The sequence below is a fragment of the Gekko japonicus genome, unplaced genomic scaffold (genome assembly GCF_001447785.1).
Source record: "Gekko japonicus isolate JY-2015 unplaced genomic scaffold, Gekko_japonicus_V1.1 scaffold6123, whole genome shotgun sequence".
In the NCBI taxonomy this organism is placed as follows: Eukaryota; Metazoa; Chordata; class Lepidosauria; order Squamata; family Gekkonidae; genus Gekko; species Gekko japonicus.
Window position 1 is genome coordinate 1 of NW_015162656.1, and position 17499 is coordinate 17499.

The 17499-nt window shown below is 47.1% G+C and overlaps 1 protein-coding gene across 1 annotated transcript; it reads left to right on the forward strand.

Moving 5' to 3' along the window:
• Window positions 1-7281: 7281 nt before the first annotated feature.
• Window positions 7282-8238, forward strand: LOC107106381 (olfactory receptor 1F1-like). The gene has a single exon (XM_015406516.1). It carries the CDS (start codon window positions 7282-7284, stop codon window positions 8236-8238), a length of 957 nt encoding a protein of 318 aa, XP_015262002.1.
• Window positions 8239-17499: the final 9261 nt, after the last annotated feature.

Consider the following 17499-nt stretch of genomic DNA (forward strand, 5'->3'; position numbering starts at 1 on the left):
ACAGTAAGGGAGAACATTTGCAGAATCTGCTAGTATGTGAACCCTTTCTCGTCAGTTACACCTTTTGCCATCCCTGGCCAAGAGAGTTGCATCTCCTCCTCCTCCGCCACCCCATCAGAGGTCCACTGTGGATGCTGCCTCTGCCTGGCAATGCCCAAAGTTCCTGGCAACTGCAACACCAAACTGATTGTGATATTCATCTTCTGTACCACATTATGTTACATTGGCTTCAATAGTCACATACAAAAATACAGGAAATAGATGAATAATAAATTATTTCATACACTCCAAATACAAAAACTAAATGCTTGTGTAATTTGATTATGGGAAATGAAAGAGATATTCATGAGGAACTGATTAGAAGGTTTTCTAAGTACACACTTCCTGTCTGAGTGTGTCTCTCTCACATTTTATGCTGTCCTTCCTCCAAAGAGCTCAGGGGGGGCATACATAGTTCTCTCTCCCTCATTTTATCTTCATAGGAGCCCTGAGGGGCACATCCAGCTGAAAGAAGGTGATTGGCCTAAGGTCATGCACTGTAGTGATGTACCTCCCCCAGGAGGAATGGGCTGGCGTCCAGCAGGGCAGATAACAGGCAAGGTTGCAGAGAGTAACCAAAGTCCGGTCCAAAAGTCAGGGGTTCCAGAGAGCAGGTTTACCAAAATCCAGATTAGGGTCAAGGTGTTCCAGGCAGCAAGCCCAAGTCCAGTCCAAGGTCAGGGGTTCCAGAAAAGAAGAAGAAGAAGAGATTGGATTTATACCCCGCCCTTCACTTGCAGTCTCAGAGCGGCTTACAAACACCTTTCCCTTCCCCTCCCCACAACAGACACCCTGTGAGGTGGGTGGGGCTGAGAGAACTCTGACACAAACTGCTCTTTTTCAAGGACAGCTGTGCCAGAGCTTGTGACTGACCCAAGGTCACATCAGCAGGTGCAAGTGGAGGAGTGGGGAATCAAACCCGGTTCTCCCAGATTAGAGTCCGCACACTTAACCACTACACCAAAGCCAATTGTCAGGTCCAGGTCATGGTCACAGAGGTCCAGTAACAGCAAAGTTCGTAGCTCAGTAGCAAGGTGTACTTCTTGTGGCCACAAACTGCTGCTTCTCCCAGCTGAATTTATAGCCAACTCTTAATGAGCTAAACTCCCAGCCAATTCCTTGGCAGTCATCCTGAAATATGAAAGTAAAGAGCATCACCTCTTTAATTGACAGCTGACAACGGGCCATGAGTCTCACACTTCTTCTCCTTTCTTGCAACTCTAACCGTCTCTGACAGCATCAGTGCTGCAAGGTTTTGAGTGAAGTAGGTGGGCTGGGAGTGGCTGCTGAAGACTTGTTTACTGCTTCAAAGGTAAAAGATGTAGGCTGTGACTCCTGATCAGCCAGCAACCTGATGGCTTGCTGTTCTCCTTCTGGCTCAGAGCCTGTTCCAGCCGCCTGTTCAATCACTGGCTCAGGGCTAGCAGGTAGCTCTTCATTTGAGAAATCTGAGCCATCACTCACCTCATCGTTTCGGTGTGGAATCACAGGACAGGCATTCAGAGAGACATGAGAGAAAAGGCAGGAATGGGAATGCACATGTGGCTTAGTGACTGTCTGAGTGACCGAAGGGACTGCTGCAAACAGTAATAGCAGCAGCAGGGAGGTGGGGAGTGATCCCGAGTATGGCAGGTGCCAGCGGTCACCTACTCTGTCATGCTGCTCTTCCTCTGCAACCAACCTTGGATCCCGCGCCTTCCAGGGTGGGCTGCAGAGAAAGGCACACCCAGTTTGGTGTACTGTAGATGCGGCTGACGCAGCAGCAAGGCCAGTCTATCAATCAATCAATCAATCAATCAATCAATTACAGTCATAGACCAGCAAACAATACAATAAGAGGCAAGTAAATAACCGGTAAAAAACCCCAGTAAAATTATAAAATATAACAACATCTAAAAATATAAACAGGAGTCTAATGTCAGGTAACCCCTGTGGAGGGGTGCCCTCCCACTTTCAGCCTGAGCTCTCCCTGTCTCACCAACTCTATTTTATCTATTGCTTGACCTTGTAGATGTTCCTGCTGCACTATTATTCAGCTGGGAAAGTAACGGCTTTCGCTTTTGCCTGCTTGCTTTGCCCGTGCGTGAGAAATATATTCATTGGCTTAAGCTTACCAGGGGGGATGTTCGATTTTAGTATAAGTCAGGGACCCCTATTATGGTCGGCCATTCCTGACACAAGCTGTACACATGTCTTCAGTTCTGATTTACCAATAAACAGTTCTCTTCTCATGAAGCCCTGTGTTGAGTGACCTGACTAAGGACCCTGACATCTAAAAGGGTTAAAATACAGAAAAGGTAAAAATTAATATTAAGATCAAAGGTTAAAAATAAATCTAGGCTTATCCATATTTCTTTATCAGGTTCAGGACAAGCGGCAGCTAGGCCAGTCCTCTGCGTGTTTACATGTGCTGCACGGCCTCCTGGGTGTTTACTTGTCCCCTGAAAGTCTGAGATGAGTTCCGTCCCAATTCTCTGAGCCTCCAGCCATTATGCGCTACTCCCTCTGGGTTTCCGCTGCAGGAGAATCCCCCAGGCCAAGAAAAGAATTCCCCTGTCCAGATGGGTGTCAGCCTTGTACACCTCTAGCTGCAAAGAGACCTGCCCCACGGCATCGGCAACATCATGCCGGAGGCATCCATTCCATGTGTATTGTTGGTTCCACATCGAGGGAACATCCTGAATGCTCTAGACTAAGCTGCTCTGCCTTCCTGCGAATGGGATGAACAGGAGCGGAAGGTCTGCAGGTGGAGGAACCCAGCCGTGATTTGTCATTCGTGTGCAAAGGTGAGTAGGTTTTTCCAGCCACCAGTGTTTCTAGACGCTGAGTAATTCCTCTCTCAGATGGCAGGCAGAAAAAGGGGGTAGCTTCCTGTGCCCTTTGGCTGGCATCAGCCACTACAGATGAGCCTCACTGAGCTACGGTTTGTTCAAGAGAATGGAATGGAGACCACATATATTTGTTTGCTAGGATTGTGTCATATACAAGAATGAAGGACTAGTATATCTGCCACTTTGGTAGCTTGAATACATGCAATCGAGACGGTGCCCCAATAAAGGAAAGACCGAAGAAGGATGGCTCTCACCCGCCTGTGCTGTAGCTTTGCTGGGACTTGAATTCAGCACTGGTTTTTTAATTGATCTGCTTACTGCCTTTGATCTTCACTCCACTGGCGTCATTGCCAGCTCCAGTGCTGGAACATCAACTGCCTTTGCTCTAGACTTTATGGTTCTCCACCCTGGCTCGGTCACACCGGCTCACCATTCCTCTCCATTATCCCATTCCTGACCCCAGCGTTGTATGCACCATAGTTGTTGGAACAGTGAAAAGTTCTAGAGACTACTTTAGTGCCTCTGTGGGTTGGTTCCCTTTCTTTTCACACGGACCCAGCTGCCACCTCCAGCTAGGCGGTAAGCCCACCTCCCCCAGGCCAGGTGGGCACTTGGCCAGAGCCATTTCCCAGTTACAGGCCACTGAACCAAGACCCACAAGTGGGGAGGCCCATCTCTGTCATTTGGACAGATTGATCAGAAGACAAAGGACAGAGGATGCAACGCTCCCTAGAATACACGACCATTATTCGTTTATAGTGACAAGTACAGGAGTCAGAAGGAAGCAAGAGATGAGTGGACATCTATGGAGGGGTGAAGAAGGAGGGCGTGGAGTTCACAGTTAAACCAAGTCCAGGTAGATTTAAGGTTTGAAAGCAAGCCTGAAGAGGAGCCTGGAGATCTCACAGAACTGCAGCTGATCTCCAGACTGAGCTATCTAATAAGGGATTGGGCAGATGATGTCTCTTGGGGAGGGGCTTTGGCTCAAATGCTGGACCACTGAGCTGCAGCCCCTCCCCAAGAGGGAAAGGGTGTTTGGCTTCCAGGTTCCAGAGGAAGAGTTGGTTTTTATACCCCACTTTTCCCTATGTGAAGGAGTCTCAGAGCGGCTCACAATCCCTTTCCCTTCCCCTCCCCACAACAGACACCCCATGAGGTGGGTGGGGCTGAGAGAACTCTTGACAGAAACTGCTCTTTTTTCAAGGACAGCTGTGCCAGAGCTTGTGACTCACCCAAGGTCACATCAGCAAGTGCAACGGGACAAGTGGGGAATCAAACCCGGTTCTCCCAGATTAGAGTCCGCACACTTAACCACTTCAGCAAACTGGCCGCCACTGAGAAAGCCTTGGCCCTTGTCACGGCAAGCCTGCCCTCTTTGGGGTCTGGCAGGGTCAAGTGATTCTTTGACCCCGACCTCACTGGGGTATATGTGGATAAAGGCTTGTCTCTTGTCTCACTAACCTGTTAGTGTTCTTTCAGGGGGTGAACAAACATGTGGACATGGGGGACCCAATAGATATTGTTTACCTTGACTTCCACAAAGCTTTCGATAAAGTTCCTCATCAAAGGCTCCTAAGCAAGCTCAAAAATCACGGGATAAAAGGACAAGTCCTTTGGTGGATTAGAAACTGGCTAATTCATAGGAAACAGAGAGTGAGTATAAATGGGAAATTTTCTCAGTGGAGGGTGGTAAACAGTGGGGTACCGCAGGGATCAGTACTTGCTCCAATGCTTTTTAACTTGTTCATTAATGATTTGGAGTTAGGAGTAAGCAGTGAAGTGGCTAAATCTGCGGATTATCTTGGAGTAGTAGTAGATAACTCACTGAATATGTCGAGACAGTGTGTGACTGCAATAAAAAAGGCCAATCCTATGCTGAGGATTATTAGGAAGGGTATTGAAAACAGATCAGCCAATATCATAATGCCCCTGTATAAATTAATGGTGCAACCTCATTTGGAATACTGTGTACAGTTCACCACACCTTAAAAAAGATATTATAGCTTTGGGAAAAGTGCAAAAAAGGGCAACTCGAATGATAAAAGGGTTGGAACACTTTCCCTATGAAGAAAGGTTAAAGCGCTTAGGGTTCTTTAGCTTGGAGAAATGACGGCTGAGGGGTGACATGATTGAGGTTTATAAGATTATGCATGGGATAGAGCAGATAGAGAAAGAGGTACTTTTCTCCCTTTCCCACAAGACAAGAACTCGTGGGCACTCCATGAAATTGCTGAGCGGTCGGGTTAGAATGGATAAAAGGAAGTCCTTCTTCCCCCAAAGAGTGATTAACACTTGGAATTAACTGCCACAGGAGGTGGTGGTGGCTACAAGCATGGACGGCTTCAAAAGGGAATTAGATAAGCATAGTTAATTAGCTAAACATAAACATGAACCTGCAGTAGGGATTCTAAGATGGCCACGGCCATGTGGGCCTGGCCACGCGGTCAAGTGGACCCCGACCTTTGATCGTACAGACAATAGCCACCATGGATCCTAGGGTGCACCTATGGGTTTGCCCGGATCCAAGAGTAGCCCTATCAGGGCTGTGACTTGTAAATAGGACCTATCATGGGTGGTGGGTGTGTGCTGGGTGTGGTGTTTGACTCGCATTTAAACCTGGCTTGAACCAGCTTCGTTATCTCAGTTCCAGACGTAATCCAATAAACTTGCAGCTCTTTAACTATGCTGAGCCTCTGCTTCCAGTATTTTTCAATTGGGAAACATGTTGAGTTTACAGAATGCACAGTACAACCCACTGACACTGGCATTGCTAGCTGTGATCATTAGCAACGTGTGCGTGCCTGTGCAAAGTCAGCTGCAACTCCACCACATGTTGCACAAGCCTGCAATTTGAATGGGAGAGTAGTCCTCTGGCAGAATGTCTGGAGAACTTTTTGGCTGCGGTCCCACACTAAATAATCTACTTTCAATCGACCTTCAATGCACTTTCCAAGTGGATTTTTACTTTGTGAACTGGAAGAATCCAGTTGGAAAGTGAATGAATGAATGAATTTTATTGTTACGGCACCTAGCCAGCAATATAAAACCAGTTGGAAAGTGGATTGAAACTAGATTATTTAGCATGTGTGACCACAGTCTTTTAGTCTTTGCCACTAAATTGAAAAAAGTAGATACTTTCACCAATGCCCTAGTACTGCTGCAAAATTATGTTAATCTCCTGCCCTTACTTGCAAATTTGCATGGTTTTTTCTTTGTGGTTCTCTAACTTGATCCTGCACACTTGTCATGACCTTGGCAGTTTTTTAGAGCCTATCCTCTGTGGATTGCACTCTGTCCTCCAAATAGGTCGATCCCAAGAGGTTCTTAAGTTCGTCAGTTTGGAAACGGTCCATGTGGCTCAGCTTCCATTTTAATGTTAGGCTTCCAGAGACTGCCAAAATGTCCCGTCCCCTCAAGCATTAAAGTACTAAAGCATTACAGAGAAAAATGTTTTCAAAGCTTTAGGGTTCCATCCCAGTGTCTTTCCCTCTCTTTACACCTTCTGTCAATTTCTTCCTGCAATAATGATCCCCCCCTTATTTTGTTTTAAGGCAGCACCGAAATCCTTTTCTTTCTTTCTTTTGCACCAAGATGCTGCTGTTTCCCTCGTCTCCAATCCCCCTTTCAAGTCAATACCAATCGGGAACTCAGCCCTACACAGCTCCTTTTAAACTTTCCCCCATCATTTAATTGTTTGTAATTTAGTGGTTCAAGACTACTGATAGTCTCATACCACTAGACTCCTGCTGTTTGTTGGGAGATGGGGGGGTGAATTAAGAGTTAAGGACAGGCAGGGGTCATTTCCTGCAGGAGTGCACGGGAGCAGAGCTCCGGCAGTAAGGAGCCCAGGGGGCAGACACATGGAGCAAGCCACACACCCTGCTCCCAGTAGCCCTCAGTCGGGCCACAAGGAGCAAGAAGCAGCCAGGTAAGTTGCAGAGCCCCTCCCCAGCCCACCTTCAGGTACAAGCTCTCCCTCCTCTGTGAGGGCAGATCTGTGCGTTCCCCCCCCAATAGCTAGCAATCCAAAACAGTCGACTGGAGCCTGAGCAGTGGGTGTTGCCTTCTGACACACTTCCGGAGATGTCGGGGGCATGGCATATGCAAATAAGGAATGCTAATGAGTTATGCTAATGAGCTCCTGAACCTCTTTTTCTACAAAATGACCCCTGAGGACAGGAAACGACTGAAGGCAGAAACTGCAGGAGGAAAAGACTTCAACAGATATTTTCCTATGCCCTGAATTAGTTATGCAACCAATATCCCTAGAGGGCAACATTCCTTCCTCATAACAAGGAGCTTTAATTCATGTGAAGAATTCTAAATTGACACCCAGAGCTATTGATCATCACAGTACCTAGTGTTTTCTCCACTTCTTTCTCTCTCCTTACAGGTGAGTTCTGAAATCTCAATGGGAGGGAGGAATCAGACGCAGGTGGTGGAATTTGTCTTCCTGGGTTTCTCTGGCATTCCGAACAGCCACATCTACCTCTTCCTGCCGTTCCTAGCCATTTACCTGGTCACTGTACTGGGGAACCTCATGATATTTACTCTCATACAATTGGATCCCAGCCTCCAGAGCCCCATGTATTACTTCCTCAGCCATCTCTCCTGCCTAGACATCTGCATCTCCTCCGTCACAGTCCCCAAGATCCTGGTGAACTTCTTGTACCAGCGACAGACCATCACCTACAACCAGTGCCTGGCCCAGATGTTCTTCCTGATGTCTTTCACGGGGACAGAGGCTGAGTTGCTGGCCGTCATGGCCTATGACCGCTATGCCGCCATCTGCAAGCCTTTGCATTACTCCCACCTCATGAACACCAAGGTGTGCACCATTTTAGCCTTTGCCACCTGGGTCTGGGGCTTCCTAAATGCTGCTCTCCACACAGCTCTCAGCTCCAAGGTGCACTTTTGCGGAGTCAACCAGATTCATCACATCTTCTGCGATATTCCTCCGTTGATGAAAATTTCTTGCAATGATGTGCATATGAATCAACTTGCAACCCACATAACAAGCCTTTTCATGGGCGTGGCCCCCTTCCTGTTCACTATCCTCTCCTACATCTTCATCCTGTCCTCCGTCTTGAAGATCCATTCCACCACCGGCAAGCGCAAAGCTTTTTCCACCTGTGCTTCTCACCTCACTGTAGTCATCATTTACTTTGGAAATGGATTCCTTAACTATAGTCAACCAGGTGCTGGTTATTCCTTAGAGACTGACACACTGATCTCCACCATGTACTGCATCATCACCCCAATGCTGAACCCCCTCATCTACAGCCTCCGGAACAAAGAGGTGAAGGGTGCTCTGAAGAAGGTTCTGGAAAGTCAGAGGAAGGTCTACACAGGGTCTCACAAGCAGTAAGGGAGAACATTTGCAGACTCTTGACAGTTTTTGACAACCCTGGCCAAGAGACTTGTGGCTCCTCCTCTTCTTCCCTTTGCCAGGCAATGCCCATCGTTCCTGGCAAGTGCCACACCAAACTGACTCTGATGTTGATCTTGTGTGCTACTTTATCTTCCATTGGCTTCAATGTTCTCATATTTTAAGAAGATAAGGAAATCCTGTGAATTAATGAATACTAAATTATTTCAGATTCTCCAAATACAGCACCTAAATGTTTGTATAATTTTATTATGGGAAATGAAAGAGGCATTAGAAAGCCAAAGAGTTCTGTCTGGGTGTGTGCCTCTCACATTTTATGCTGTCCTTCCTCCAAAGAGCTACATACCTATCTCTCCCCCATTTTATCTTCATTGCAGCTCTGGGGGATACATCCAGCTGAGGCGTCTGGGTGTGTGCCTCTCACATTTTATGCTGTCCTTCCTCCAAAGAGCTACATACCTATCTCTCCCCCATTTTATCTTCATTGCAGCTCTGGGGGATACATCCAGCTGAGGGAATATCAGTGGCCTAAGGCCACCCAGTGTACTGATGTACCTTCCGTGGGAGGCACGGGCTGGGGTCCAGCAGGGCAAGTAACAGGCAAGGTTGCAGAGAGTAGTAGTAGTAGTAGTAGTAGTAATAATAATAATAATAATAATAATAACAACCACCTTTCAATTTATTGATCGCTCAATCCTTGCAGAGCTGCCGGCTCTGAGCGATTTACAGTTACTCTTTGTGTTGACACAGGACTAACAATGAGGGGGGTAAGGGAGGACAACATATATCATTTAAATTACACACATTCCACAGTCGACAAGGAGTTTATGATCTGCGGTGTTACTGGATATAACTGTACGCAATTATAAGATGACACCCTCCTTTTTTGATGGCATACCTCAGGAAACAACTAGTCTTGCATTTGAGTACATAGAAAACAGAGAGTGAGTGTAGGTGGGCAATTTTCTCAGTGGAGGGTGGTAAGCAGTGGGGTACCGCAGGGATCAGTACTTGGTCCACTGCTTTTTAACTTGTTCATTAATGATTTGGAGATGGGAGTAAGCAGTGAAGTGGCTAAATTTGCGGATGATACAAAGTTGTTCAGGGTGGTGAAAACCAGTGAGGATTGTGAGGCACTCCAAGGGGATCTGTCAAGGATGGGCGAGTGGGCGTCAACATGGCAAATGGGGTTCAATGTGGCCAAGTGCAAGGTGATGCACATTGGAGCCAAAAATCCTAAATATAAATACACATTGATGGGGTCTGAACTGGCAGAGACTGAGCAAGAGAGAGATCTTGGAGTTGTAGTGGATAACTCACTGAAAATGTCGAGACAGTGTGTGACTGCAATAAAGAAGGCCAATGCTATGCTGGGGATTATTAGGAAGGGTATTGAAAACAGATCAGCCAATATCATAATGCCCCTATATAAATCAATGGTGAGACCTCATTTGGAATACTGTGTGCAGTTCTGGTCACCACACCTTAAAAAGGATATTATAGCTTTGGAAAAAGTGCAGAAAAGGGCAACTCGAATGATAAAAGGGTTGGAACACTTTCCCTATGAGGAAAGGTTAAAGTGCTTAGGGCTCTTTAGCTTGGAGAAAAGACGACTGAGGGGTGACATGATCGAGGTTTATAAGATTATGCATGGGAAAGAGCAGGTAAAGAAAGAGGTACTTTTCTCCCTTTCTCACAATACAAGAACTCGTGGGCACTCCATGAAACTGCAGAGCGGTCGGGTTAGAACGGATAAAAGGAAGTACTTCTTCACCCAAAGAGTGATTAACACATGGAATTCACTGCCACAGGAAGTGGTGGGAGCTACAAGCATGGACGGCTTCAAAAGGGAATTAGATAAGCATATGGAGCAGAGGTCCATCAGTGGCTATTAGCCACAAGGTATAGCTAGGGGCTCTGGGGCAAGTGATGCTCTGTCTTCTTGGTGCTTGGGGGGGGGTCAACAGTGGGAGGGCTTCTAATGTCCTGGCCCCACTGCTGGACCTCCTGATGGCACTGGTATTTCTGGCCACTGTGTGACACAGAGTGTTGGACTGGATGGGCCTTTGGCCTGATCCAACATTGGCGTCTCTTATGTTCTTATGTTCTTATGGGGGTAAGGGAGGACAACATATATCATTTTAAATTACATGCATTCCACAGTAGACAGGGAGTTTATGGTCTGCGGTGATCATCAGGCGTGTTCCGGCAGCCTTTTTCCTCTCTCTCTCTCTCTTTCTCTCTCTTCTCTCTCGGTGTCACTTTTGATGTCATCAATAATTTTCTTGGTTGCAGCGCACCACTGCCACCGTCTGGCTGGAATGGCCGGAATGACCCATTGCAGGCTGTGTAGGTCTTCTCTCAGCTTATGATGTTACGTGTAGACCTTCCGTTGTCAGCTTAACACCTCACCCATGGGGGGGGGGGGTTAGTGTGCCCGCTCTTTCTAAGGAGCCGTACCCATTTTATCTACTTGCCGAAGCTTTCGAACCGCTGGGTGGACGGTGAGCTGGGGACGAGACTTGGTAGCTCACACCAAGTGCGGGGCTCGAACTGACAGCAGTCTTGTTCAGCTCAGATGTTTAACCAGAGGATAAATCCCCTGTGCCACTGCTCCCCTTCCAAAGTAACCAAAGTCCAGTCCAAAAGTTGGGGGTTCCAGAGAGCAGGTTCCCCAGAGTCCAGTCTAGGTGTCTTGTGGGGCTAAGCCAGTGCTTTCTAGGTGTGAGCCAATACACGACCACTGAAGAAAGCTTAAATCATGTTTAACTTCACATGCATTCAGAAGATCATTTACTCACAATAAAGCTGATTGCTGGGTGGAGAAGTTACATCTTTGTGATCTAGGTCCATTCTATAGCTGTGGCGAGAAAGAGATGGGTTTCCCCTTCTGCTTGCGGTAAGGATAGACAAAGAAATGGAAAAGAACAATAAGAATTCTTATCTTCACACCTCTGAGCTCACGAAATTACCCGAATGAGCCAGTCAAAGAGATGCCTTTGGGACCCCTAACTGAGAACTACAGTTTTACTAAACTACTACAGCCTACAGTTAATGCTTAATGGGGGCAGCACACTAGGGTCAAGGAGTTATAAGTAGCAAGTCCAAGTCCAGTCCAGTGCAAGAAGAATAAGAGAAGGGGTTGGATTTATACCCCTCCCTTCACTCGGAGTCTCAGAGTGGCTTACAAATTCCTTTCCCTTCCCCTCCCGACAACAGACGCCCTGGGAGGTAGGTGTGGCTGGGAGAGCTCTGAGAGAAACTGCTCTTTTTCAAGGACAGCTCTTACAGCACTATGTCTAGCCCAAGGTCATCCAGCAGATGTGAGAGGAGGAGTGGGGAATCAAACCCGGTTCTCCCAGATTAGAGTCCAGGTACTTAACCACTACACCAAACTAGCTCCAGAAAAGCCAGTTGTCAGGTCCAGTGCAAGGTTGCCGAGGTCCAGTAGCAGCAAACTTGGTAGCGCAGTATGAAAGTCTACTTGCTGTGTCCACAAACTGCTGCTTCTCCCAGCTGAATTTATAGCCAACCCTTAATGAGCTAAACTCCCAGCCAATTCCTTGGCAGACATCCTGAAACTATTCATTTGTCGCTTCAACTGACAGCTGACGATAGACCATGAGTCTTGCACTTCTTCTCCTTTCTTGCAACTCTAAGCATCTCTGATAGCGTCAGTGCTGCAAGGGTGTCCATGGGTGAGCTAGGTAGGCTGGGAGTGGCTGCTGAAGACTTGTTTACTTCTTCAGAGCTACAAGGTGTAGGCTGTGGCTCCTGACCTTTTGGCTCAGAGCCAGCTGCAGCTGGTGTTCAATTGCCGGCTCAGGGCTAGCAGGTAGCTCTTTGTCAGAGAAATCTGAGCCATCACTCAGCACAGACTGATTTAGGACACCCAGTGAGTGTCATCGCTTGAGTGAGAATTGGAACCCAGTTTGGTGTAGTGGTTAGGAGCATGAGCTCTAATCTGGGAGAACTGGGTTTGATTCCCCACTCCTCCACTTGCGGCTGCTGGTGTGACCTTGGATCAGTCAAAAGCTCTTTCAGAGCTGTTCTCACAAGAGTAGTTCTTGAGAGAGCTCTCTCAGCCCTACATTTCTCACAGTGTGTCTTTGTGGGAAGGGGGAAGGGAAGGGATTGTAAGCCGCTCTGAGACTCTCTTCTACTCTGAAGCCCTCACTGGATCGAGCATGGGGGGGAGGATTGGACAAGGGTGCTTTTGGCACATCACTCTCTTGAGTCAGTCCTGAGCAGACCTCAGGTCCAAACTTTTCTTAGCAGCTCAGCTGGCAACCTCAGCTGGCAACAAGAATCCATAAACCCAGAACAGTAGCCGCATCGTACCTTTTATTGGGACCTGCCCAATGACATTGAACAGGGGTTCAGAAGAGGCGTCAGCTAGGCCAGTCAATCAGTCAATCAATCAATCAATTTCTTACAGTCATAGACCAGCAAACAATACAATAAGAGACAAGTAAATAACAGGTGAAAGAACAGATAAAATATAATAACATCTAAAATTATAAACAGGATTCTAAAAGGTTTAAAATACAGACATGGTAAACAATATTAAAATCATAGGTTAAAAATAAATCTAGGCTTTTCTGCACTTTTTAATCACATTTAGGACTGGGGGCAGCTAAGGCAGTCCACTGCATGTTTTCATATGCTGCATGGCCTCCTGGGTATAAATGGTGTTTACTTAAACCCTGAAAGTCTGAGATGAGATCCATCCCAATTCTCTGAGCCTCCAGCCATTATGCACTACTCCCTCTGGGTTTCTGCTCCTGGAGAATCCCCCAGACTCCTAGGCCAAGAAAAAAAATTCTTCCCTCCAGGTGGTGTCAGCCATGTACACCTCTGGTTGCAGAGAGACCTGCTTCACGGCATCAGCAACGTCATGCTGGAGGCATCCTTTCCCTGTCTATTCTGGCTTCCACGTCTAGGAGCTGCCAGGCACTAACATCCTGACAACTTTAGGCTAAACTGCTCTGTCTTCTTGTGAATGGGATGAACAGGAGCGGAAGGCCTGCAGGTGGAGGAACCCAGCCGTGATTTGTCATCTCTGTGCAAAGGTGAGTAGGTTCTTCGAGCCACCAGTGTTTCTAGACGCTGAGTAATTCCTCTCTCAAGTGGCAGGCAGAAAAGGAGGTGGCTTCTAGAGCCCCTTGGCTGGCCACAGACAGTCCAGGTGAGCCTCAATGAGCTACGGTTTGTTCAGTAGAATGGAGACCACATATATATATTTCATAGAATCGTGCAATATACAAGAATGAAGGATTTGTGTCTTTGCCACTTTGGTGTCTTGAATCTATGCAATCAAGATGGTTCCCCAATAAAGGAAAGGCTGAAGAAGCAAGGCTTTCAACAATCTGTGCTGCAGCCTTGCTGGGACTTGAATTCAGCACTGGGTTTTGTTTTGTTTTTCATTTATCATTTTGCCACCTTTGATCTTCAGTCCATTGGCGTCATTGCCAGCTCCGGTGCTGGAACATCAACTGTGTTTGCTCGAGTCTACTTTATGGTTCTCCACCCTGGCTCGGTCACATCAGCTTCCTATTCCTCTTCATTATCCCATTCCTGACCCCAGCGTTGCATGCACCTTGTTTGTCAGAATGGTGAGAAGTTCTAGAGTCTACTCTAGTGCCTATCCAGGTTGGTTCCCTTTCTTTTCAAAGAAAAATATGGTCACAGTCCATAGACATGAAAAGATCCGTCCCAATTCTCTGAGCCTCCAGCTATTATGTGTTACTCCCTCTGGGTTTATGCTCCTGGAGAATCCCCCAGACCCCTAGGCCAAGAAAAAAATTCTTCCCTCCAGGTGGTGTCAACCATGTACACCTCTGGTTGCAGAGAGACCTGCTCCACGGCATCAGCAACGTCATGCTGGAGGCATCCTTTCCCTGTCTATTCTGGCTTCCACGTCTAGGAGCTGCCAGGCACTAACATCCTGACAACTTTAGGCTAAACTGCTCTGTCTTCTTGTGAATGGGATGAACAGGAGCGGAAGGCCTGCAGGTGGAGGAACCCAGCCGTGATTTGTCATCTCTGTGCAAAGGTGAGTAGGTTCTTCGAGCCACCAGTGTTTCTAGACGCTGAGTAATTCCTCTCTCAAGTGGCAGGCAGAAAAGGAGGTGGCTTCTAGAGCCCCTTGGCTGGCCACAGACAGTCCAGGTGAGCCTCACTGAGCTACGGTTTGTTCAGTAGGATGGAGACCACATATATATATTTTATAGAATCGTGCAATATACAAGAATGAAGGATTTGTATCTTTGCCACTTTGGTGGCTTGAATCTATGCAATCGACACGGTGCCCCAATAAAGGAAAGGCTGAAGAAGCATGGCTTTCAACAGTCTGTGCTGCAGCCTTGCTGGGACTTGAATTCAGATCTGGTTTTTTTCATTTATCATTTTGCCACCTTTGATCTTCAGTCCACTGGCGTCATTGCCAGCTCCAGTGCTGGAACATCAACTGCGTTTGCTCTAGACTTTATCATTCTCCACCCTGGCTCAGTCACATCAGCATACCATTCCTCTCCAGTATCCCATTCCTGACCCCAGCGTTGCATGCACCTTGTTTGTCAGAATGGTGAGAAGTTCTAGAGTCTACTCTAGTGCCTATCCAGGTTGGTTCCCTTCCGTTTCACACGGACCCATCTGCCTCCTCCAGGTAAGTGGTAAGCCCACCTCCCCCAGGCCCGGTGGGCACTTGGCTAGAGCATTTACCAGTTACAGGCCACTGAACCAATACCCACAGGTGGGGAGACGCATCTCAGTCATTTGGTTTGGTTGGACAAATTGATCAGAGGCCAAAGCACAAAGGACACAAACGTCCCTGCATGCAACTCGCATTAGCATACAGGAGCTTTATTCGTTTATAGTGACAAGTACATGAAAGGAAAGAAGTCCCTGGTTCAGGGGTCAGAAGGAGGCCAGAGATGGGTGGACATCTATGGAGGGGGGAAGAAGGAGGGTGTGGAATTAACAGTTAAGCCAAGTCCAGATAGATTTAAGGTTTGAAAGCAAGCCTGAAGAGGAGCCCGGGGATGTCCCAGAATTGCAGCTGATCTCCAGACTGTGATCATTAGCAATGTGTGCGTGCCTCTGCAAAGTCAGCTGCAACTCCACCACATGTTGCACAAGCCTGCAATTTGAATGGGAGAGGAGTCCGCTGGCAAAGTCTCTGAAGAATTTTTTGGCTGCAGTCACACGCTAAATAATCTACTTTCAATCCACTTTCAAACTAGAATTTTATTGCGTGAACTGGCAAAACCCAGTTGGAAAGTGCACTGAAAGTGGATTGAAAGTGGATGATTTAGTGTGTGTGACCACAGCCTTTGAGTCTTTGCCATTAAATTGAAAAAAAAGAGATACTTTCACCGATGCTCTAGCACTGCTGCATAGTAATGCTGATTTCCCACCCTTTCTTGCAAATTTGCAGGGTTTTCTCTTTGTGGTTCTCTAACTTGATCCTGCACACTGGTCATGATCTTGGCAGTTTTTAGAGCCCGTCCTGTGCAGATTTCACTCTGTCCTCCAAACAGGTCGATCCCGAGAGATTCTTAAGTTAGTCAGTTTCCAAAAGGTTCATGTGGCTCAGCTGCCATTTTAATGTTAGCCTTCCAGAGACTACCAAAATGGTCCCGTCCCCCAGCATTACGTCATTAAAGAGAAAAATGTTTTCAAAACTTTAGGCTTCCCATCCCAGTGTGTCTCTCTCTCTTTACAGCTCATGTCAGTTTCCTTCTGCACTGATGATCCCCCCCTTTATGAATGCAGCACTGAAATCCTCTTTCTTTCTTCTTTTTTTGCACTGAGGCCATTTGCCTTCTCTCTGATCTGCCTTTCAAGTCAATACCAGTAGGGAACTCAGCGTCACACAACTCCTTTTACACTTTCCCACATCATTTAAATTTTTTTAATTTAGCAGTTTGAGACTGCTGATAGGCTCATATCACTAGACTCGTGCTGCTTGTAACCCCCCCCCCCAATTTAAAAACAAAAAGAAATTGGAGCTTGTACATGAATGAAGAGGGGAGGATGGCAGGAACGAAGACAGGAAGTGATGGCAGGAATGACGACAGGAAGTGGTGGCGGCTACAAGCATGGACGGCTTCAAAAGGGAATTAGATAAGCATATGGAGCAGAGGTCCATCAGTGGCTATTAGCCACAAGGTATAGATAGGGACTCTCGGTCTGGGGCAAGAGATGCTCTGTCTTCTTGGCGCTTGGGGGGGTCAACAGTGGAAGGGCTTCTAATGTCCTGGCCCCACTGGTGGACCTCCTGATGGCACTGGTATTTCTGGCCACTGTGTGATACAGAATGCTGGACTGGAGGGGCCTTTGGCCTGACCCACATTGGCATCTCTTATGTTCTTATGTTCTTATGTTCTTATGTTCTTATGTTCTTATGTTCTTATGTTCTTATGTGGGGCAGCTTTGGGAGGGGCTTCTAGTGTTCAGGCCCCACTGCTGGACCTTCCTGATGGGACCTGGTATTTTGGGCCACTGCATGACACGGAGTCTTGGACTGGAGGGTCCATTGGCTTGATCCAACATTGGCGTCTCTTATGTTCTTAAGGTGTAGAGGGGGCGGAACCACCTTGACGTGGGCAGGGACTGACCTTCGAGGGGCAGCAAAAGGGCATCAGGCAAATCTGAGGGAATCTGTATGCTTTTGAACTATTTTCAGCTTGGAAGCAAAACCAGAAAGAAATGGGCACAAACGCACTCTAAGAAAATGCACAGAAACAGCAACTCAAACACAAACTGAGCACTGAAGAGAGGGAAAGGACAAAGAGGCCTGTCATGCACAGGTGTCCCTCCCCCCCCCCCCTACGCTATCACCGTGCAAGTCCGTCAGGTATTCTTTGTCATTTTGCATTGATAGTTGGAGAATAGTTCCTCCAGGTGATAAGAGCCAGCCATGGCTAGGAGGGAGGGGTATAAATGCAATCAATAAAATAAAAAATAAAATAAAGATCTGGGGAGATTTCAAAGTGTTGCCTAAACAGCTACATGGTAGATGAAAAAGAGGAGAGGACGTGTTTACAATGGATAAAATCAGTTTAAATTTTGTTCTCCTCCAAAGGTGTTCATCTACACGAGCAAATGAATTGAGAGATGTGGTGGAGAGAGTGAGGATAACACACGGATTCTTGGGAGGTGGGGGGGGTGAGTTAAGGACAGGAAAGTACTGAAGGCAGAACCTGCAGGAGAACAGGACGCACAGATGCTTTCCCT